Source organism: Microcebus murinus, chromosome 3, assembly GCF_040939455.1.
Source record: "Microcebus murinus isolate Inina chromosome 3, M.murinus_Inina_mat1.0, whole genome shotgun sequence".
Lineage (NCBI taxonomy): Eukaryota > Metazoa > Chordata > Mammalia > Primates > Cheirogaleidae > Microcebus > Microcebus murinus.
This window is the reverse complement of record NC_134106.1, coordinates 50,435,594-50,453,632: the sequence shown is the minus strand read 5'-3', so window position 1 is coordinate 50,453,632 and position 18,039 is coordinate 50,435,594. Positions and strand designations below refer to the sequence as shown.

The window sequence follows — 18,039 nt, the reverse complement described above, 5'->3', positions numbered from 1 at the left end:
ACTGCTACTGCTGGGATGGGAAGTCTGTCTAATTATTGATGTTTTGAAGGGATTCTGACTCCTTTGTAAAATGTCCTTAGTTTTCTGGACTTTCAATATAATATATGAAGGTATGGATTTCTTAGTAGGAATCACTGAAATTTTTCTTTTTTTTTTTTCTGAGACAGAGTCTCGCTTTGTTGCCCAGGCTAGAGTGAGTGCCGTGGCGTCAGCCTAGCTCACAGCAACCTCAAACTCCTGGGCTCAAGCAATCCTCCTGCCTCAGCCTCCCAAGTAGCTGGGACTACAGGCATTCGCCACCATGCCCGGCTAATTTTTTCTATATATATTAGTTGGCCAATTAATTTCTTTCTATTTATAGTAGAGACGGGGTCTCGCTCTTGCTCAGGCTGGTTTCGAACTCCTGACCTCGAGCAATCCGCCCGCCTCGGCCTCCCAGAGAGCTAGGATTACAGGCGTGAGCCACCACGCCCGGCCTGAAATTTTTCTTTTAAGAGACAGGGTCTTGCTCTGTCATCCATGCTGGAGTGTAGTGGTGCAATCATAGCTCGCTGTGGCCTCAAACTCCTGAGCTCAAGGGATCCTCTTACTTCAGCCTTCTGAGTATCTGAGACTACAGGCATGCACTACCATGCCTAGTTAGTTCTTAAAATATTTTTAAAGAGAGAGTCTCACTATGTTGCCCAGTCTGGTCTTGAACTCCTGGCCTCAAGCGATCCTCCTGCCTCAGCCTCTTGAGTAGCTGGGGATTACAGGAATGAGCTACAGTGCCTGGCTTTGTGACTGGAATTCTTGAATCTATAAACTCATCTATAAATCTATAAACTAATTCTTGAATCTATAACTAATTATCTGTCAATAATTCTGAAAAGTCTCAACTATATCTCTTCAAATTTTGCCTCTGATCTATCTTCTTTCTATTCTATTAAGAATCAACTTAAAAAATCAGACCTTGCAAACAAAAAGACAGATACTATATGATTCCACTGTATGAGGTACTTAGAGTATTCAAATTCATAGAGATAAAAAATAGAAAGGTAGATGCCAGGGGCTACAGGAAGGGAACATGGAGAGTTGTGTTTCAGTTTTCCAGGATGAAAGAGTTCTGAAGACTGGGTATACAACAATGTGAATATACTTAACAACCATACACTTAAAAACGGTTTTATTTATTTATTTATTTCTCATCATTTTGTTTCTCTATGCTTCTTCCTGGAAAGTTTCTTCTCACTTTTATTTTTCACTTTGTTAATTTCTCAGCTGCATCAAATCTGTCAAATTTTCCACTGAGATTTCTTTATTGAGTTTTTCAGTTCTAGAATTTCTATTTGTTTTTATTTAAACCCACTTTTCACTTTTTAGAGTTTATAATTCCCTAACAAAAATTTCTGAGCTTAGCCTCTAGAAACTTAAACTAGTAATCCTATTTATTTTATAGGCTATATCAATAATTGTAATATTTGTAGTTCCTGCAGTCTATTTTTGTTGCCTAAATTCTGATGCTCCCATTCTTGGTAACTTCTATCTATGCAGATTATTTTTGTGCGCTAAATATTTTGTTAAGAAATTGTTTGTAGAAATAATTTGAGGCCTAGAATAATGTTATTATTCTCCAAAGAAGATTTTTATTACTTTTGCCAGGTATATGGGTGGGTATAGTGGCAAATATAGGCAATTCAAAGGAATCAAAACTAGGCTGCAATCTAGGAAAGAACTGCTTACTTCTGATTTACTCTTACTTTCTCTGAGATCTCAACTCAAAGGGTAAAGGTCGGAATGTTATTCATTAATTTTCCCACTTTTGGCAGATCTTGAACCCCGACAAAAATCCTAATAGGACACCAAAAGCTCACCCCAGCCTCTCAGACACCTTTTTCAGATTGGTGATCACCCCAAAAATGGCCCTGAAAAAAAAAAAAAAATGGCCCTGAAGGTTGGCTCACTTCTTTGGGTTCCTGTCATTATCTTATTAGCTCTTTGATACTTTTAATATGGTTTTTATATTTATATTTCATCCACCTTTTTCTAGTTGACTTTTGATAGGAAGATTGCTCTGAATTACTTAGTCTGCCATTGCTGGAAATATAAATCATGATATAAGCTATTTAAATTTTCAGTTAGCCTAAGCTACCATCTCAATCAATATACATGAAGTCACATACTTATCATACAGTTTAATTACTATTTATTCTTTGAATGCTCTCACAATAAATGGAATATTTGTATTTAATACAAGTAAAAAGATAACAAGCCAAAGAATTACAACTTTTAGAAGTATATTTTGCTCAAAACAACGGGAAACATGATAGTAAAAATGGAAAATAACCTGACCACAAAGAAATGCAAAGACTAAAAAAATCAAGTCACTGAAAAAACATAACAGTAATGATGAATTAATGAAATATCTTGGTACTAGCAAAGCTAACCTCATTTTGCCTAAATTCTCACACCCAATTTAAATATATATACCAAGCATATAACTAACACTTGAAATAAGATTGCAAATATGACAAAACTAATCCAGCTTAAATTCTATGATCCATTATTCAATAGCATTCATGCCAGACCTCAAATTCCTTGTCCCTAAATTTCATCACTCCCATCTGATAAAACCCCAATTTTTTTTTTTTTTTTTTGAGACAGAGTCTCACTTTGTTGTCCAGGCTAGAGTGAGTGCCGTGGCGTCAGCCTAGCTCACAGCAACCTCAAACTCCTGGGCTCGAGTGATCCTTCTGCCTCAGCCTCCCGAGTAGCTGGGACTACAGGCATGCGCCACTATGCCCGGCTAATTTTTTATATATATATATCAGTTGGCCAATTAATTTCTTTCTATTTATAGTAGAGACGGGGTCTCGCTCTTGCTCAGGCTGGTTTTGAACTCCTGACCTTGAGCAATCCGCCCGCCTCGGCCTCCCAAGAGCTAGGATTACAGGCGTGAGCCACAGCGCCCGGCCTAAAACCCCAATTTTTGATGAACTAAACTACCCAGTTTCTCCATGCCTGTACTCATGCAGCCAAGGACTACTGGAGAGAATGACATGAAAAGGCATATGTTGTATTCTACTCTAATTTATGATTACCAATGACCAATGAGCTCTCAAACTGCCTGGTAATATGCAACATTTCTCTGGAAAATTGACTCTCCTGTTTTCTAAAAAGACCATTTCAAACCTTCAATACTTCCCTCAAACCTTGGAATCCCCCTTCTTCCCTTTCATTCTTAGCAGATGGCTTTACCTTCTACTATATAGAGAACAGAAAAAACATTAGATTGTAACAGGTTATCATTCAAATGACAAAAACACAATTTTACTAATGTTTGCAACCATCCTGTTTCCTTTCTATTATAATAGAGGAGCTGTCCTTCCTCCTGTCTAAACTAATACTGCCACATGTGCTTAAGAACCCAACCTACCCTGTCTTCTCATAAACCTTGTACTATCAACCTCTACTTCTCAATTGGATCCTTCCCATTGACTTTCCAAAAGGTTTCTCCTATCAAAACAGAAATTATGAATATCCATAACCTAGTTACTGACCTATCTGTTCCCTTTCTCAAATTTCCCAGAAGAGCTGTCATTTATACTGTCTCCATATGTTCATTTCCCACTCACTTTTCAGCCAATACCAACCTGGCTGCAGGATCTAGCACTCCACCAAAACAATTCTTCATACCTATGAATACCAGGTCACTAAGGCCAAAGGATACATTTCTCTCATTGTTTTATTTGACCTTTTAGCAGTATTAGCCACCATAGACCATTCTTTCTTTATTTATATACTACTTACTTAACTTTCCTGACAACATCCTTAGTTTTCCTCCCATTATTCTGGCTGCTCCTGATCAGTCTCCTTTGCAGGCTCATGCTTCTTTATCTAGCCATTAGATGTTGGAGTTTCTCTAGGCTCCAAGTGAAGCCCTCTGCTTCTTATGCTTACCTATTCCTGCTGACTTTAATTATCACTTATTTGAAAGACAACTTATAAATTATTATCTCCAGCCTAACCATTTTTCTGAGCCCCCTAACTCATATATCTAACGGCCTCTGCCTGGTTATCTCAGAAAGCACCTCAAACTCAATAATGTACATAACAGAATTCATTAACTCTCTCCAAACCCGATTCCCACCTGCTGTTTCCTCCTCAGTAAACAGCACCACCATCTATCCAGTAGCACCAGCAAGAAGCTAAGTCATCTTTGATTTCCCCCTCTCCCTTTCTGATACAATGTCATTTCAATTTTACCTCTTAAATATTGAATTCATCCACTTCTTTTCATCCCCACTACTCTAGTCCAAGCTACCATCATCTCTCTCTAACATGACTGTGATATCTTTTCTTTGAACTTGACTCTACTGACTACTCCCCAAGCCATTCTCCACACTGCAAGTGATATTTTCAAAACCTGAGATAAAAGAAAAACTCTAACATGGCCTACAAAGTCCTGACCCTGAATGGCCTGACACCTATTTACCTTTCCATCCTTGTCTTGAACTATGCGTGTGTTCTGTAACAGCCTCGGTTTCTTCCAGACTCTCTTATGGCCTTGCTGTTCTGAATGGAATGCCCTTTCCCATCCTCTTCACCTCCCCTACTCCTATGAATCCTTCAGACTTGACCAAATGCCAACCTCTCTGAGGCTTTCCTTGACTTCAGTGGCTGGATCATATCGACCTATTATAGATATTTATGGCCCTGTATATTTCTTCAAATATTTCTTTGTGTGCTTTTTTTTTCCTTTTGGTATTAATGCCTGAGCTGTAAGTTCCATGAAGGCAAAAACTATCTAATTTTATATGCTTCCTTCTGCTTTGCACAGTCTGTGGCACATATTTGGTGCCTTATAAGCATTTTTTGTATGGATGATGAAGAAGAAGAGCTTTATGTCCATTTCATCCACTCATGAAATTTAATTCCATGACATTTTCAAAGATGTTAGTGATTGAGGAATCTAACCTATAGCAAGACTCACATACTGCACCAAGATATATTGCAAGGATGTTCACTGCAACACTGTAATACCATCAATCTGGAAACAGCCTAAATGTTCATAAATAGGAGAATGGTTAAATAAATTGTTGATATATGTACAGCTTGGAATAGTACACAGAAGTTAAATAAAATGACACAGAAAGATAACCTAGATAAGTTGTTGAGTGAAAAAGGCAAATCACAGAATATGAATAGTACAATCTCATTTCCAACACAAAAAACTACATATAATTTGTACCTCAAATGCATAAAATAAAGTCTGAAAGGAAACTGTTAACTGTGGTTACTTCAAAGAAGAGATGGAAAATGGGGGAGTGGTGTAAAAGGGAACTTCTTTTTCCTATACTTATTTTCATACTGTTTGAAGTCCTTTCTACATGAATGTATTACTTTTATATACTTTAAGGACTGTAACTACAAAAGGGCAAAATTGAAAACTTACCTTTGTAAGCTGAGTGGGATCAAACCGAAGAACCTTTTGGTTACAGCAGGGATAAATTCCAGTGCCAACAGTACTCAATAAACTTGCTGCAGCAGGATAAATCACTGTTTCTGAATGGTATTGACAATGCGAAAATTCAACACAGAGAAATGCCTGAATAAAAGAAATGTATAAAATCAATTATTTTTTCCACAATGAAACTATGCATCTCAAAAATACTTAAGACCACATACTATATGTTCCATTTATATGAAATGTACAGAAAAGGCCAATCTATGGAGACACAAAGTAGATTAGTGGCTTCTGGGGTTGGAGGTTAAAAGAGAGATAGCAGCAAATGGGCATAAGGGATCTTTTTGGGGAGATGGAAATGTACTAAAATTGGATGGTGGTGATAGTTGAACAACTCTGTAAATTTACTTTAAAAAATCACTGAATCATACACCTAAAATGAATAAATTTTATGGTGTGTAATTCTATCTCAATAGAGCTATTACACAGCAAAAAATGAAATCACTTTACTCAAAATTCAGGTGAATTAAACTGATTTTGTTATACATTCAATTTCACAATTGGCCAATCACCTCAAAAGTTTTCCAAAGAAAAACAAAATTTTGCACCGCCTGGTTATTCTTTGATTTTTCTTTTTCTTCTTCGTCTTCTTTTTTTTATTTTTATTTTTTAAGAGATAGGGTCTTCTTCTGTTGCCCAGGCTAGAATGCAGTGGTGCAATCATAGATCACTGCAGCATCAAATTCCTGGGCTCAAGTGATCTTCCTGTGTCAGTCTCCAGAGTAGCTGGGACTACAGACCACCACACCTGGCTAATTTTTAACTTTTTTTGTAGAGACAGCATCTCACTTTGTTGCCCAGGCTGGTCTCGAACTCCTGGCCTCAAGCGATCCCCTACCTTGGCCTTTCAAAGTACTGGGATTACAGGCGTGAGGTAAGTATTTACCTTGAAAAATACATACCCTTTTGATCAGCCTGCAAATTAGTGCAACCTCTGTGAGAAAGAATTTGGAGATACCTCAAAGACCTACAAGTAGAACTACCATTTGATCCATACTTGGATTTGATACCACTATTAGGCATCTACCCAAAGGAACAAAAGACATTCTATAATAAAGACATCTGCACTCGAATGTTTACAGCAACACAATTCAAAATTTGCAAAAATTCAAAATTGCAAAAATGTGGAAACAAGCCAAGTGCCTGTCAATCCATGAGTGAATTAATGAAATATGGTATATGTATACAATGGAGTTCTACTCAATTATAAGATATATAAACGATGGTGATCTAGCACCTCTTATATTCTCCTGGACAGAGCTTGAGCCTATCCTACCAAGTGAGGTATCACAAGAATGGAAGAATAGGCACCACATGTACTCACCATGGCACTGATTGATCAACACTAAGGTGCTCACACAATAGTAATATTCTTTGGGGTAGGGGCTTGGAGGTGGGTAAACTCACAACTAATGGACATGGTGAGCATTGTAGCGGGGGAAAGGACACTTCTCAAATCATGATTGGGATGTGGCAAAGTCATAACATGTAACCAAAATGTTTATACCCCCATAATTTCCTGAAATAAAAAAAAATAAACAAAATACATACCCTTTGATGTACTTTTTAAGGTAAATATTTAACATCTGTATTAATAAAAACTGTGAAGTAACTTTGAATCATTGGCTTTGAAAAACTTTGAAAAAAACTTACCAAAGCTTAACTATAAAATCGACAGGTTTCAGATATTTATAAGTTGATAAAATAATTCAAAGAAAAAAACAAAGTTAACAATTCTAAACACTGATCTTAAACACAAAAGTATTTATGGATAGTTTATAATTCAGAATTTTCAGTTGTTAGTTTCAATTATGATTTTAAAATAATAGTTTTTAATTAAAAATTTTTGAGTCTGATAAAAACTATAAGATATACATTTTCATACACACAATATCTTATAAATAAACTATTTTATAAGTTTATGAACTCTCCATAATATTAAATATTATAAATCAACATTCAATTTGCTAGAAAGATGGAAAAAACTCTCAAAAGTCCTGTTAAACAAGTCAGGTTTTTGGAACTTAATATCCCTGATTATCAATGATGCTACAATTGTGAGGAGGACTACTACCTACCTATTAGATTGACAAAAACAAAAAAACAAAAAAACTCCAAACCTGACAATATCAATTGCTACTAAGATGTGGAGGAATTAGAGCTCTTACACATAGCTGGCAGAAATGCAAAATGGTTCAGAGACTTTGGAAAACTGTTAGGCATGGTAAATGTTAAACTTCATCATATAACCACCTGGCAATCCTATTCCTAGGTAATTACCCAAGAGAAATAAAACCTCAAATACACATGAAAACCTGTATGGAAATGTTTATAGGAGCTTTCTTCATACTAGCCCAAACCAGAAACACTACAGATGTCCTTCAGCTGGTGAATGGCTAAACATACCGTGATATACTCACAAAACAGACTGCTGCTTAGCATTAAAAAGAACAAACTGATTCATGAAACAACATGCATAAATTTCACACCCATTTTGCTAAGTAAAAGAAGCTAGACTCAAAACACTAAATACTATATAATTCTATTTATATGGCATTCTGGAAAAGGCAAAACTATAGAGACAGAATTCAGATCAGTGGTTGCCAGAGAGTAGGGTGGAAGAAGGAATTGACTAAAAAGGGGCACAAAGGAATCTGTTTAGGGTAATTGAAGTGTTTTACGATGTGATTGTAGAGGTAGTTACACAATTGTATGCATGCGTCAAACCTCACAAAAAGGATGGATTTTACTGTATATAAATTATACTTCAATAGACCTGATTTAAAAAATTGAAAGAACATAGGGAATCTATTGGGTGGGACCTTATACAGTTTGAAATCCCACTCTGATAATTTTGATAAGCTGTTCTTCCTTCTATTGAAAATCACTCACCCAAGTGAGAAAAGAAAATTATTGGGAGGAGGAAGACTTTAGATTCATGAGAAATTACATGTAGAAAACTCTAGATTTATACAAAAGATTAATTAGGAATTAATTAGCCCCCCATGACGTACAAAGACCTATTTATTCCATAAATGCGTTTATTATAGGTTCCTTCAAATAGTAAGCTTTTTTAGGCTTTTGTTATAGACTTCATTTATAAAAGATGAATAAGAACTTTTCAAGAACAAAGTTGTTACAACAATAAGGGCACATATTAATAGTATCCTAACTGCAAAGGCGTTTCTGAATTTCTATAGAAATGTATGGGCCAACGAAGACACAGTTTGGCTAACAATAAATGAAGGCAATAAGGATTCTATATTTTTTTTCCATTGAAAAAACTGACTTGGTTACTTAAAACCTGTTGCTTTTCTAAAAATTCAATAAGGCACTGATTATTTCAGGAATGAAAATAAGAAAGAGAAAGAGGAAACATGGCAAGAGAAATAAAGCCATGCAAGCGATGTTTAACAGCACCATTGCTTTTGCCACTAGTTTTTAAAAAAAGATGTCGAATACTGTCCAAATACATCCAAATTCTAATTAAACAGCAGATATCAAAAGAACTCTGTTCTCAATGTTTGCAGAGCAGGACATTAAAAAAAATTTACCTGATAACATCTTGAACAAGTCAGCCAGTTGATCGTTCCCCACAAGCGCCAATATACATCTCTCCAAGATTTTAATTCTTCAAAAAGACTATTCAAATACTCATGAACATCCCAAGTCTTATCTCTGGGGAAAGAGCCTCAATTTTATAAGCAAGTAATATAAACAATTTGTTTTAAAAAGATGTTTTTAAATTTGTGCCTTATTTCCAAGAACACTCCGCAAATGCTGGGTATGATGTGTACTACAGTGAAAGGCAGATACAATTTCATTTGGGAGTTTGTCTTATTCTGTGGATAACACGGTCTGGCTCTTTTGCCTGGGCTAGAGTGCAGTGGCATGATCACAGATCACTGTAATCTGAAGGTCCGGGGCTCAAGCAATCCTCCTACCTCAGCCTTCCAAGTAGCTAGGACTATAGGCATGCGCCCATAGGCCTGGCTAATTTTTCTATTTTTTTGTAGATCTGGGGTCTCACTACATTACTCAGGCTAGTCTTGAACTCCTGGACTCAAGCAAACCTCCTGCCTCAACCTTCCAAAGTGCTAGTATTACAGGCATGAGCCACCATGCTCAGCCTTTAAAGACAATTTTAAAAATGTACATCAACTGCTGACTTATAGAAAAATACTTTGAATAAGGCAACAAAAATGGATGTTGAAACTAATACAAATTACTTTTTCACATACTACTAATAATTATTACTTTCAGAATGGAAGTAATCTTTAAAAGGTGAATCAAGTGTCAAGACAAAAAAAGTATAAAGTTCTAAGTTCTTATAATAACTAATGAAGATTCCTTGATTATTGTACTAAGAGAAGAATGAAACATTTTAAAGTTGTACTATTAATACTAGGGTCTAATTAAGTGCTTTTCTGTATTTCTGTTTTAATGTATAAAATATAACAGGTTTTTCTTTAATAAAAGTGCTATCAATTTTTAATATAGAAAAAAGGACAAGCAAAAAGAGAATTAAAACCATCCATAATACTATCACTCAAAGGTAACATCACAGTTAACATTTTAGTGAACATGTTTCTAGTTGTTTTATATCCTATTTTTTCACTTAATAATGACTTTCTATACAAGTATATATTCTTTTACAACATGATTCTTAAAGACTGCACATTAAGAATTGATTAGGTGTGTTTTATATAAATATACTACTGTATGGGTATATTTCAGTTTGCTTATCATTTGTTTCCCTTTTTGGCTGTTTAAACAATATAGCAATAAATGTTCTTGTTAAATGCTTTCACAAACTCAACATTACTCCCTTGGATAGATTCCTAGCAGTAGGATGTTGTCAAAGAATATATACATTTTTAAGTTTCTGCTTTTCTGAGACATACCAATTTACAACACCCTCCCCCAACTCAGAATGAGAACTTGCTTTGAACATAAAGAGGAATATACATTAAGTATTAATAGAATATGTATTAATGGAATACTGACAAAGTATGAAACAAATAGATCACAGAAAATCCAATCTTACAATTTTCTTCACTTACCAAAATTCACCTGAAAGAAAATTTGATATAAAATTCAATATATTAATAATATTATATAGATAACTAAAATCTGATAGTTAAATTGTTTTAATGGCACTGACCAAATATCTTTCAAGATTAATGTACAATAAATTTTATCATTTTAAATGTTTAAAATTAAACATTACGTTTCATTAAAAAATTATGAAATGTACCCAGTAAACAAACTGTAACTTTTATAACTTTGTTTTGAAAGTAGCATCTTTCTAAATCAAAGTTGGATCACATGCAGAAAAGATATTATCTTGTTCTTTATAAAAGTAGTCATGGTTTTATAAATACACTTATAAAAGTAGTTATGGTTTTATAAATAAATTGACATTTATTTTTTATTTTTATTTTTATTTGCTTTGCTAGTTCGTGTTTTAGATAGAAATTCACATTTAGAAAGCTGTATTTTATCTTCACTACACCTTATGTGAATATAGATAATATTTCCATGTCGATCCACATTGATTTTTCCAGGAATACAAGGAATTCTTCTTTCTGTTTCTTTTGTTAAAAGTTTCTTACACAAACAGCATCTATAGCACAAAGAAGACAAAAAAAAAAAAAAATCCAAGAAGAAAAATTTAAATGTAGTAAATTAAAGAATATAGCTGCATTATAAAGTATATCAAAGGAAAAACACATTACCGTACCTATACAATGTTGCTGCATTACTCCGAGAATCTGGATTCAAATACTCAGGATCAAACAGTCTCTCAATCTTCTTACAAAAAAGTTTACTATTAACAACAAATGACCAAAATATTAATTTTCTGTATTAACTTTACTAAAATTACTTTATAGTTTTATTTTATAGTAATAAAAATAAACAGACCTATCTGTACATGTGTAAAATAAGATTAGTAAAACCTCAGAGAGGCTCTCTTTGGAAGTTTATAATTTATTTTTTTTTGAGACAGAGTCTTGTTCTGTGGCCCCAGCTAGAATGCAGTGGCCTCATCATTGTTCACTGCAACCTCATATTCCTGGGCTCAAGTGATTCTCCTGCCTCAGCCTCTTGAGTAGCTGGAACTACAGGCATGTGCCACAATGCCTAGCTAATTTTTCTATTATTTGTAGAGATGGGGTCTTGCTCTTGCTCAGGTTGGTCTCAAACTCCTGGCAATCCTCCTGCCTCAGCCTTCCAAAGTGCTAGGATTACAGGCATGAGCCACCATGCCCAGCCTTACAATACATTTTTGATGTTCTAAGTAAACCTACAAATGAAAACTGCTTGATCAAGAATCTATTTTCACAAGAAAAATAAGATTGATGGATATCTTTGATTGATATCTTTGATGGATACCTTTCTTTCAGTCCTTTGTTAATGTAATATTTAAGATTAAAGATTTTGAGAATTTAACAATCTAGGGCAACCAATAACTAGGTTTATGATCTTTAACAGCTTAACCTTTCTGTACCTTGTTTTCTTATCTATAAATTGGCTGATAATTTCAACCTCATAAGGTTTTATGAAAATTAAATGATGCTTCCATTTTTAAAATTATTTTATTTATTTATCTTTTGAGACAGGGTTTCAGTCTATCACCCAGATTAGAGGGCAGTGGCACAATCATAGCTCACTGCAGTGATCATAGCTCACTACAGCCTCAAACTCCTGGGCTCAAGTGATCCTCCCACTTCAGCCTCCCAAGTAGCTAGGATTATAGGCACAGATCAATGCTACCTAGCTAATATTTAAAAAAAAATTTTGGGGGTCGGGCATGGTGGCTCACGTCTGTAATCCTAGCACTCTGGGAGGCCGAGGTGGGTGGATTGCTTGAGGTCAGGAGTTCGAAACCAGCCTGAGCAAGAGCAAGATCCTGTCTCTACTGTAAATAGAAAGAAATTAATCAGCCAACTAATATATATAGAAAAAATTAGCCAGGCATGGTGGCGCATGCCTGTAGTCCTAGCCACTCGGGAGGCTGAGGCAATAGGATTGCTTGAGCCCAGGAGTTTTAGGTTGTTGAGAGTTAGGCTGACACCATGGCACTCACTCTAGCTTGGGCAACAAAGCGAGACTCTGTCTCAAAAAAAAAATGTTGCCCAGGTTGGTCTCAAACTCCTGGCCTCCAGTGATCCTTTCTTCTTGGACTCCCGAAGTGCTGGGATTACAGTCATGAGCCACTATGTCCAGCCCATAAATGATGTTTTTATAGAGTGCCAGACATAATATTAAGCATTAAATAAATGTTAACTACTTTATTATTATGCATAATATAATTGAACTTAAAGTCTTCTAAGTGTGTCTTTAATTGCAAATGTATGTCCTACTTGTCTCCATTTTTCCTTGTGTAATGTCTGCTGCTATTAAAAGCCAAATCTGGATTTAGGATTCCATTCCTGTTTTCAATTATTTAGCTCTTGGCTAATTCTTCTCTGTCTCATTCCCCTTAAGGACTAAATTCTTAGATAATTCAATGCATTATCAATTTCTTCCTCTCTAATGGATCATCCTGATCAGCATATAAACATAATCTAGTATCTCTCTTCTTTAAAAAATCCTCTCTAGAGCCTACCTATCCCTCATAGCTACTGCTAACTTTTTAAACAATCATTCAGAGTAAAACATCTGGAAAAAAGTTTTCTAAATCCAGTTGGTAACATTTCTGTTTCCATTGTACTCTACATGAGAGCAGCATTCGATACATGTGGTAACTTAAATCATTTCCTCCTTTTGAAACCTTCTTTCCTTTTGCCTTCCCTTCTACTTCACTGGCTCCTCATTCTCAGGCTCCTCAATGGCTTCTTCTCCTCTGCTGAACCTCTAAATATTGGGTAGCCTTTATCAATACTATCTTGCTAACAATTAGAAAATAAAATAAATAATAGCATTTACAATAGCACCAAAAGTTTAAATCCTTAGGAATAAATTTAAAAGGAAAAATATCTCTACACCAAAACTATAAGACATTGCTGAAATAAATTAAAGAAGGCTCAAATAAATGGAACGTTATACCATATTTACAGACTGAAAGACTCAATATTATTAAGACGCTCAATCTTCCTAAATTGATCTACATGTTCCATATTAACCACAAATTCCAGCAGGTTTGTGTGTGTGCGAGAAAGAGACAATAGACAAGTTGATTATAAAATTTATATAGAAATGCAAAGGACCTAAAATAGCCAAGAAAGCAATCTTAAAGAAAGGTAAAACTTGAGAATTTAGATTACTAGATACCAAAACTTATTACAAGGCTACTGTAATTAAGACAATGTGCTACTGACGCAAGGGTAGACAAATCAACAAAACAAACAGACCACTCAGAAACAGACCTCACATATAGTATCTTGATAAAGTAAAGCTGACATTGCAATTCAGTGGGGAAAGGACGGTCTTTACAATATATGTTGTATCGACAACATATCTGTTTGAAAACACAAATGAACCTTACTCCCTATCTCATACAACACACAAAAAAACTAATTCAAGATGAATAATAAAAAAAAATAGGAGGATGTCTTCACCACTTTTCGGTAGTGAAAGATTTCTTGAACAGGACACACATAAAAAACACTAATTAGGGTCTCTTGCTAGGAGATCTCATCCAGTTCCATGGTTTTAAACCTCATCTACTCTTAAGTTTCTATTTTAAGCCCTGATCTCTGACCTAAATATCAAACTAATAATCCAACTATCTACCTGCCATCCCACCTAGATGTCTAAGAAGTATATTAAATAATCTCAACAAGAGCCAAATCCATCCCCTCCCAATCTTTCCTTTCTCTATTAATGGTACTACCATACACTTAGTTGCTCAAGCTGAAAACATATTATCCTGGAATCCTCTCTCTCTTCCTACATCATTGTATCCACAAATCTATCATATCTTTCTAATAACATATCCTGAATCCATCTATTTCTTTCCAGCTCCACTGCTTCTACCCTAGTTCAAACTTTCATTTTTCAAGAGACTACAGCACTAGACTCCTAAGAGGTCTCCTTGCTTCTTATATTCCTAAAGTCTATTCTCCACATAGTAACCAGAATGAGCTCTTGAAAACAAATCAGGTCACGTCACTCCCGTTTCCATTCACACCTAGAATAAAGTATATCCTCCTTGCTATTACCTAAACAGCCCCTAAATGATATAATTACTGCTGAGCTTCTCTCGTACTACTCTTCCCCTTTATACCAACGCCAATTTTTGTTGTTGTTGTTAGAGATGGCGGTCTCACTATGTTGCCCAGACTAGAGTACCTATTCACAGGCATGATCATTGTACACTATAGCCTCCAAGTCCTGGTCTCCGGTAATCCTCCTGCCTCAGTTTCCTGAGTAGTGTCTTAATAATTTTTAACATAATTCACTATCACTATATGCTCATATGTTCATTATACAAGATAACTAATTACTATTAATAATTTTTATCTTGAGCCATTAGCTCTGCATAAACTTTACTTAACTTAAAATAAATGTATAGGCCGGGCGCGGTGGCTCACACCTGTAATCCTAGCACTCTGGGAAGCTGAGGTGGGCGGATTGCTTGAGGTCAGGAGTTCGAAACCAGCTCTAAGCAAGAGCGAGACCCCGTCTCTACTATAAATAGAAAGAAATTAACGGGTCAACTAATATATAGAAAAAATTAGCCGGGCATGGTGGCACATGCCTGTAGTCCCAGCTACTTGGGAGGCTGAGGCAGTAGGATTGTTTGAGCCCAGGAGTTTGAGGTTGCTGTGAGCTAGGCTGATGTCACAGCACTCTAATCCGGGCAACAGAGTGAGATTCTGTCTAAAAAATAAATAAATAAATAAATAAATAAATAAATAAATAAATAAATAAAAGTATATTTCTAAATATATTCTAAAAATAAAATATTTCACTAAAATGAAATAGAAATATATTTCTTTTAATAGGAATATTAAGTTTAAGATTAAATTTTAAAATTACCTTCTAAATTTATCTTTTTTGTCCTTTAAATCATCAACTTCATTGTGTGTGAACAGATCAGCTATACGTGTAAGAAGATTTGCATTAATACAGTTCATGTTGCATGGGGTAGCTACTATGGCATTCATATTTTTGTGGCAATACTGAATACATTGTTCAACCTAAAAAAACACAGAACAGAAAATGAATGTTGAAAACAGTAGTGTGAAGGATAATTTCATAGCAATAGCTTTCAAACATAAAATACATTAAAAGCCTAAACCATGTTTTGTTAGGCACTAGCTGGATTTTGCCTATATGAGTTAATCTACACTATTCCAAAGTGGTCCTGCAGATCAAATCTGTAAAGATATATATACATACCTAAAAAAATTATTTTCAACTTTCTTTAGAATGTTTAAAACAATAATGCATCTTTTATGGTTGTGGCAGGTATAATCTTAGTCTGTAAAGTCAAGTGTACAGGATATGTAACTTCCTATAAACTTAGTTATAATTTTAAGCCTCTTTTTCTCTGGGTGGCAGAAATAAAATTTCAGTTAATTCAGGGTTTTCTCAGTTGTGTTGTGTTTGCTCTTTTTCTTCCTCTCTCTCCAACCTGAGGTGTATTTATCTACTTTAAAAGTAAACAGAAGCTAATCATGTATTCCTCAATATATTTTGCTTAGGGGCAAAAAAATTATCCTTTAGGGTCTAGATTTCAAAATTCAAAGTTGTAAAAATTTCAAAACTCAAAGATTCTTTTAATCTCTGCTTTTTTTCTGTAACTCTTTCCTGAAGCAATTAATACCAGCTGGTTAAATGGGGAGAGGCTAGGATCAGAAAGAATATAGGGAACTAGTAAGATCCCAAACAATTAAATAAACAAATTTCACATCTGTTAACAGAGCAAAGGAATTGTCTGGTCTGTATAATACAGTTTCACCAGGTGTTTTAAAGGAAATATTTATTTAACTATGAACCACAAAATATCAACCAAAAATATATAAAATCATTTTATTGATAAAAAAATCCATCAAATAAAAAAGAAAATAAATATATTTAATGTTATTACTTGAAATCTGCACATATATATTGTGCTTTTATGTTTCATCAGCTACTCTTAAGCAACAGACATGAACTTCTGTGATATACACACAAAATTATATTAATTGTTGGATATTCATTCTTCATTCACTGAATATAAGTGAAAGACACAAATAAGTAAAACATGCTTAAAGAAATTACTTAAATTAGAAGCAAGACTTGTCAGTAAAAAAAAAAAAAAAAAAAACAAAAAAACAAGAAATTACTTAAATAACAAAAACAAGTATTAACATATTCTAATTAATTTTAATTTAATTTGGTTGTATGGTAAAATTCCCTTTGGGATAAAGTTAATTTTGTTTAGTTTCATCTCATATAACTCCTTGAGGATTAACTGCTTGCTTTATAGACATAACATACAAATGATACATAGTAGGCTTAATCCCCTCCCAAAAGAACAAAGTACTTCCAAACAAGAAGTTTATTCTAATAAAATCGCCCTCTTGAATTAACAACTATTTTAGTAAGATGTCTTAGAATTTTCTAGACATTTGAAGGGAAAAAAAGCATAAGTGAACAGAGAGCTTTAATTTCTTTTTATTAATACTTACTAAGGAATCCATTTTCAAAAACTCTGATGAAATAAGAATTGAAATGACATTTCCTGGCTCTACAAAAAAAAACAAAAAAATTAGGTTTTCTTTCTGATTTGCATGTCAATATCCATATCCTCTGAACAAGCTCCTACTCACTTTAAAAGAGGATGTTACTTTAATAGAAAAATTTAATACAGCCTTATTACATCATATGGGTTAGATAAACAAAAGAAAGAAAATTCCATTTTAAAAGAAAATGTACATAGTAAATTTTCCCTGGAGTTAGATTCATATCATGTAAAAAGACTCCAGCTAAAAATATGACATATGATAATTTCTCCTTAACTAAACCAGAGAAAAAGATAATCAAAATTGAGAATATAATGCATCACATACAAAAGTCATAGTGAGAAAATTCTGAAAATGATAAATGAGAATACTTGTTATTAATAAAGTTATTTCAAAAGGAATTCAATGCTTGTTATGAACATATATTTAATTTAAAAAGATTCTGAAAGATAATAAAAAATTTACTACTGTAGAAGTTAATTCCTAATGGCATACTGAGTGAGCTTTCAGGCATACAGATAGAAAAAGGGGGATGCCACCTGACACTATAGTTTTAGTAAACCTGTCATCTACCACAAGGTATATTTAAGAAAAAATTTGTGATTTTGCACCATTACAGTACTAAGGCAATTCTTCTAAATAAAGGACTAAGCAGACAATGGTTAGAATAAGTAATCCTAATCTTTCCCTAAATAATAAGTCTAGATTAAAGGGTCTCAAATAGAAATGGTGAAGGGAGGAAGATGCTGGTGAAAAAGCTCCTCAGGAAATGGTAAGATACCCAAGTCCAGTTAAGAACCAGAGGGTGGATTATTAGAGAGTCAATCAAGCATTTTGGTAGTTTCTTGATTAGAA

At 34.3% G+C, this 18,039-nt stretch overlaps 1 protein-coding gene across 4 annotated transcripts in view; it reads right to left on the bottom strand.

Moving 5' to 3' along the window:
- The window catches only part of SANBR (SANT and BTB domain regulator of CSR), a 59,667-nt gene that overhangs the window by 25,125 nt on the left and 16,503 nt on the right, over nt 1–18,039 (bottom strand). For all 4 annotated transcript variants that reach the window (XM_076000810.1, XM_076000809.1, XM_076000812.1 and 1 more), the window contains 6 exons: nt 17,131–17,189; nt 15,494–15,654; nt 11,250–11,336; nt 11,022–11,132; nt 9,061–9,184; nt 5,435–5,587 (listed from right to left, as the gene is read on the bottom strand). In XM_076000810.1, the coding sequence (XP_075856925.1) occupies nt 5,435–5,587; nt 9,061–9,184; nt 11,022–11,132; nt 11,250–11,336; nt 15,494–15,654; nt 17,131–17,189 (695 nt within the window). The remainder of the gene's footprint in view (nt 1–5,434; nt 5,588–9,060; nt 9,185–11,021; nt 11,133–11,249; nt 11,337–15,493; nt 15,655–17,130; nt 17,190–18,039) is intronic.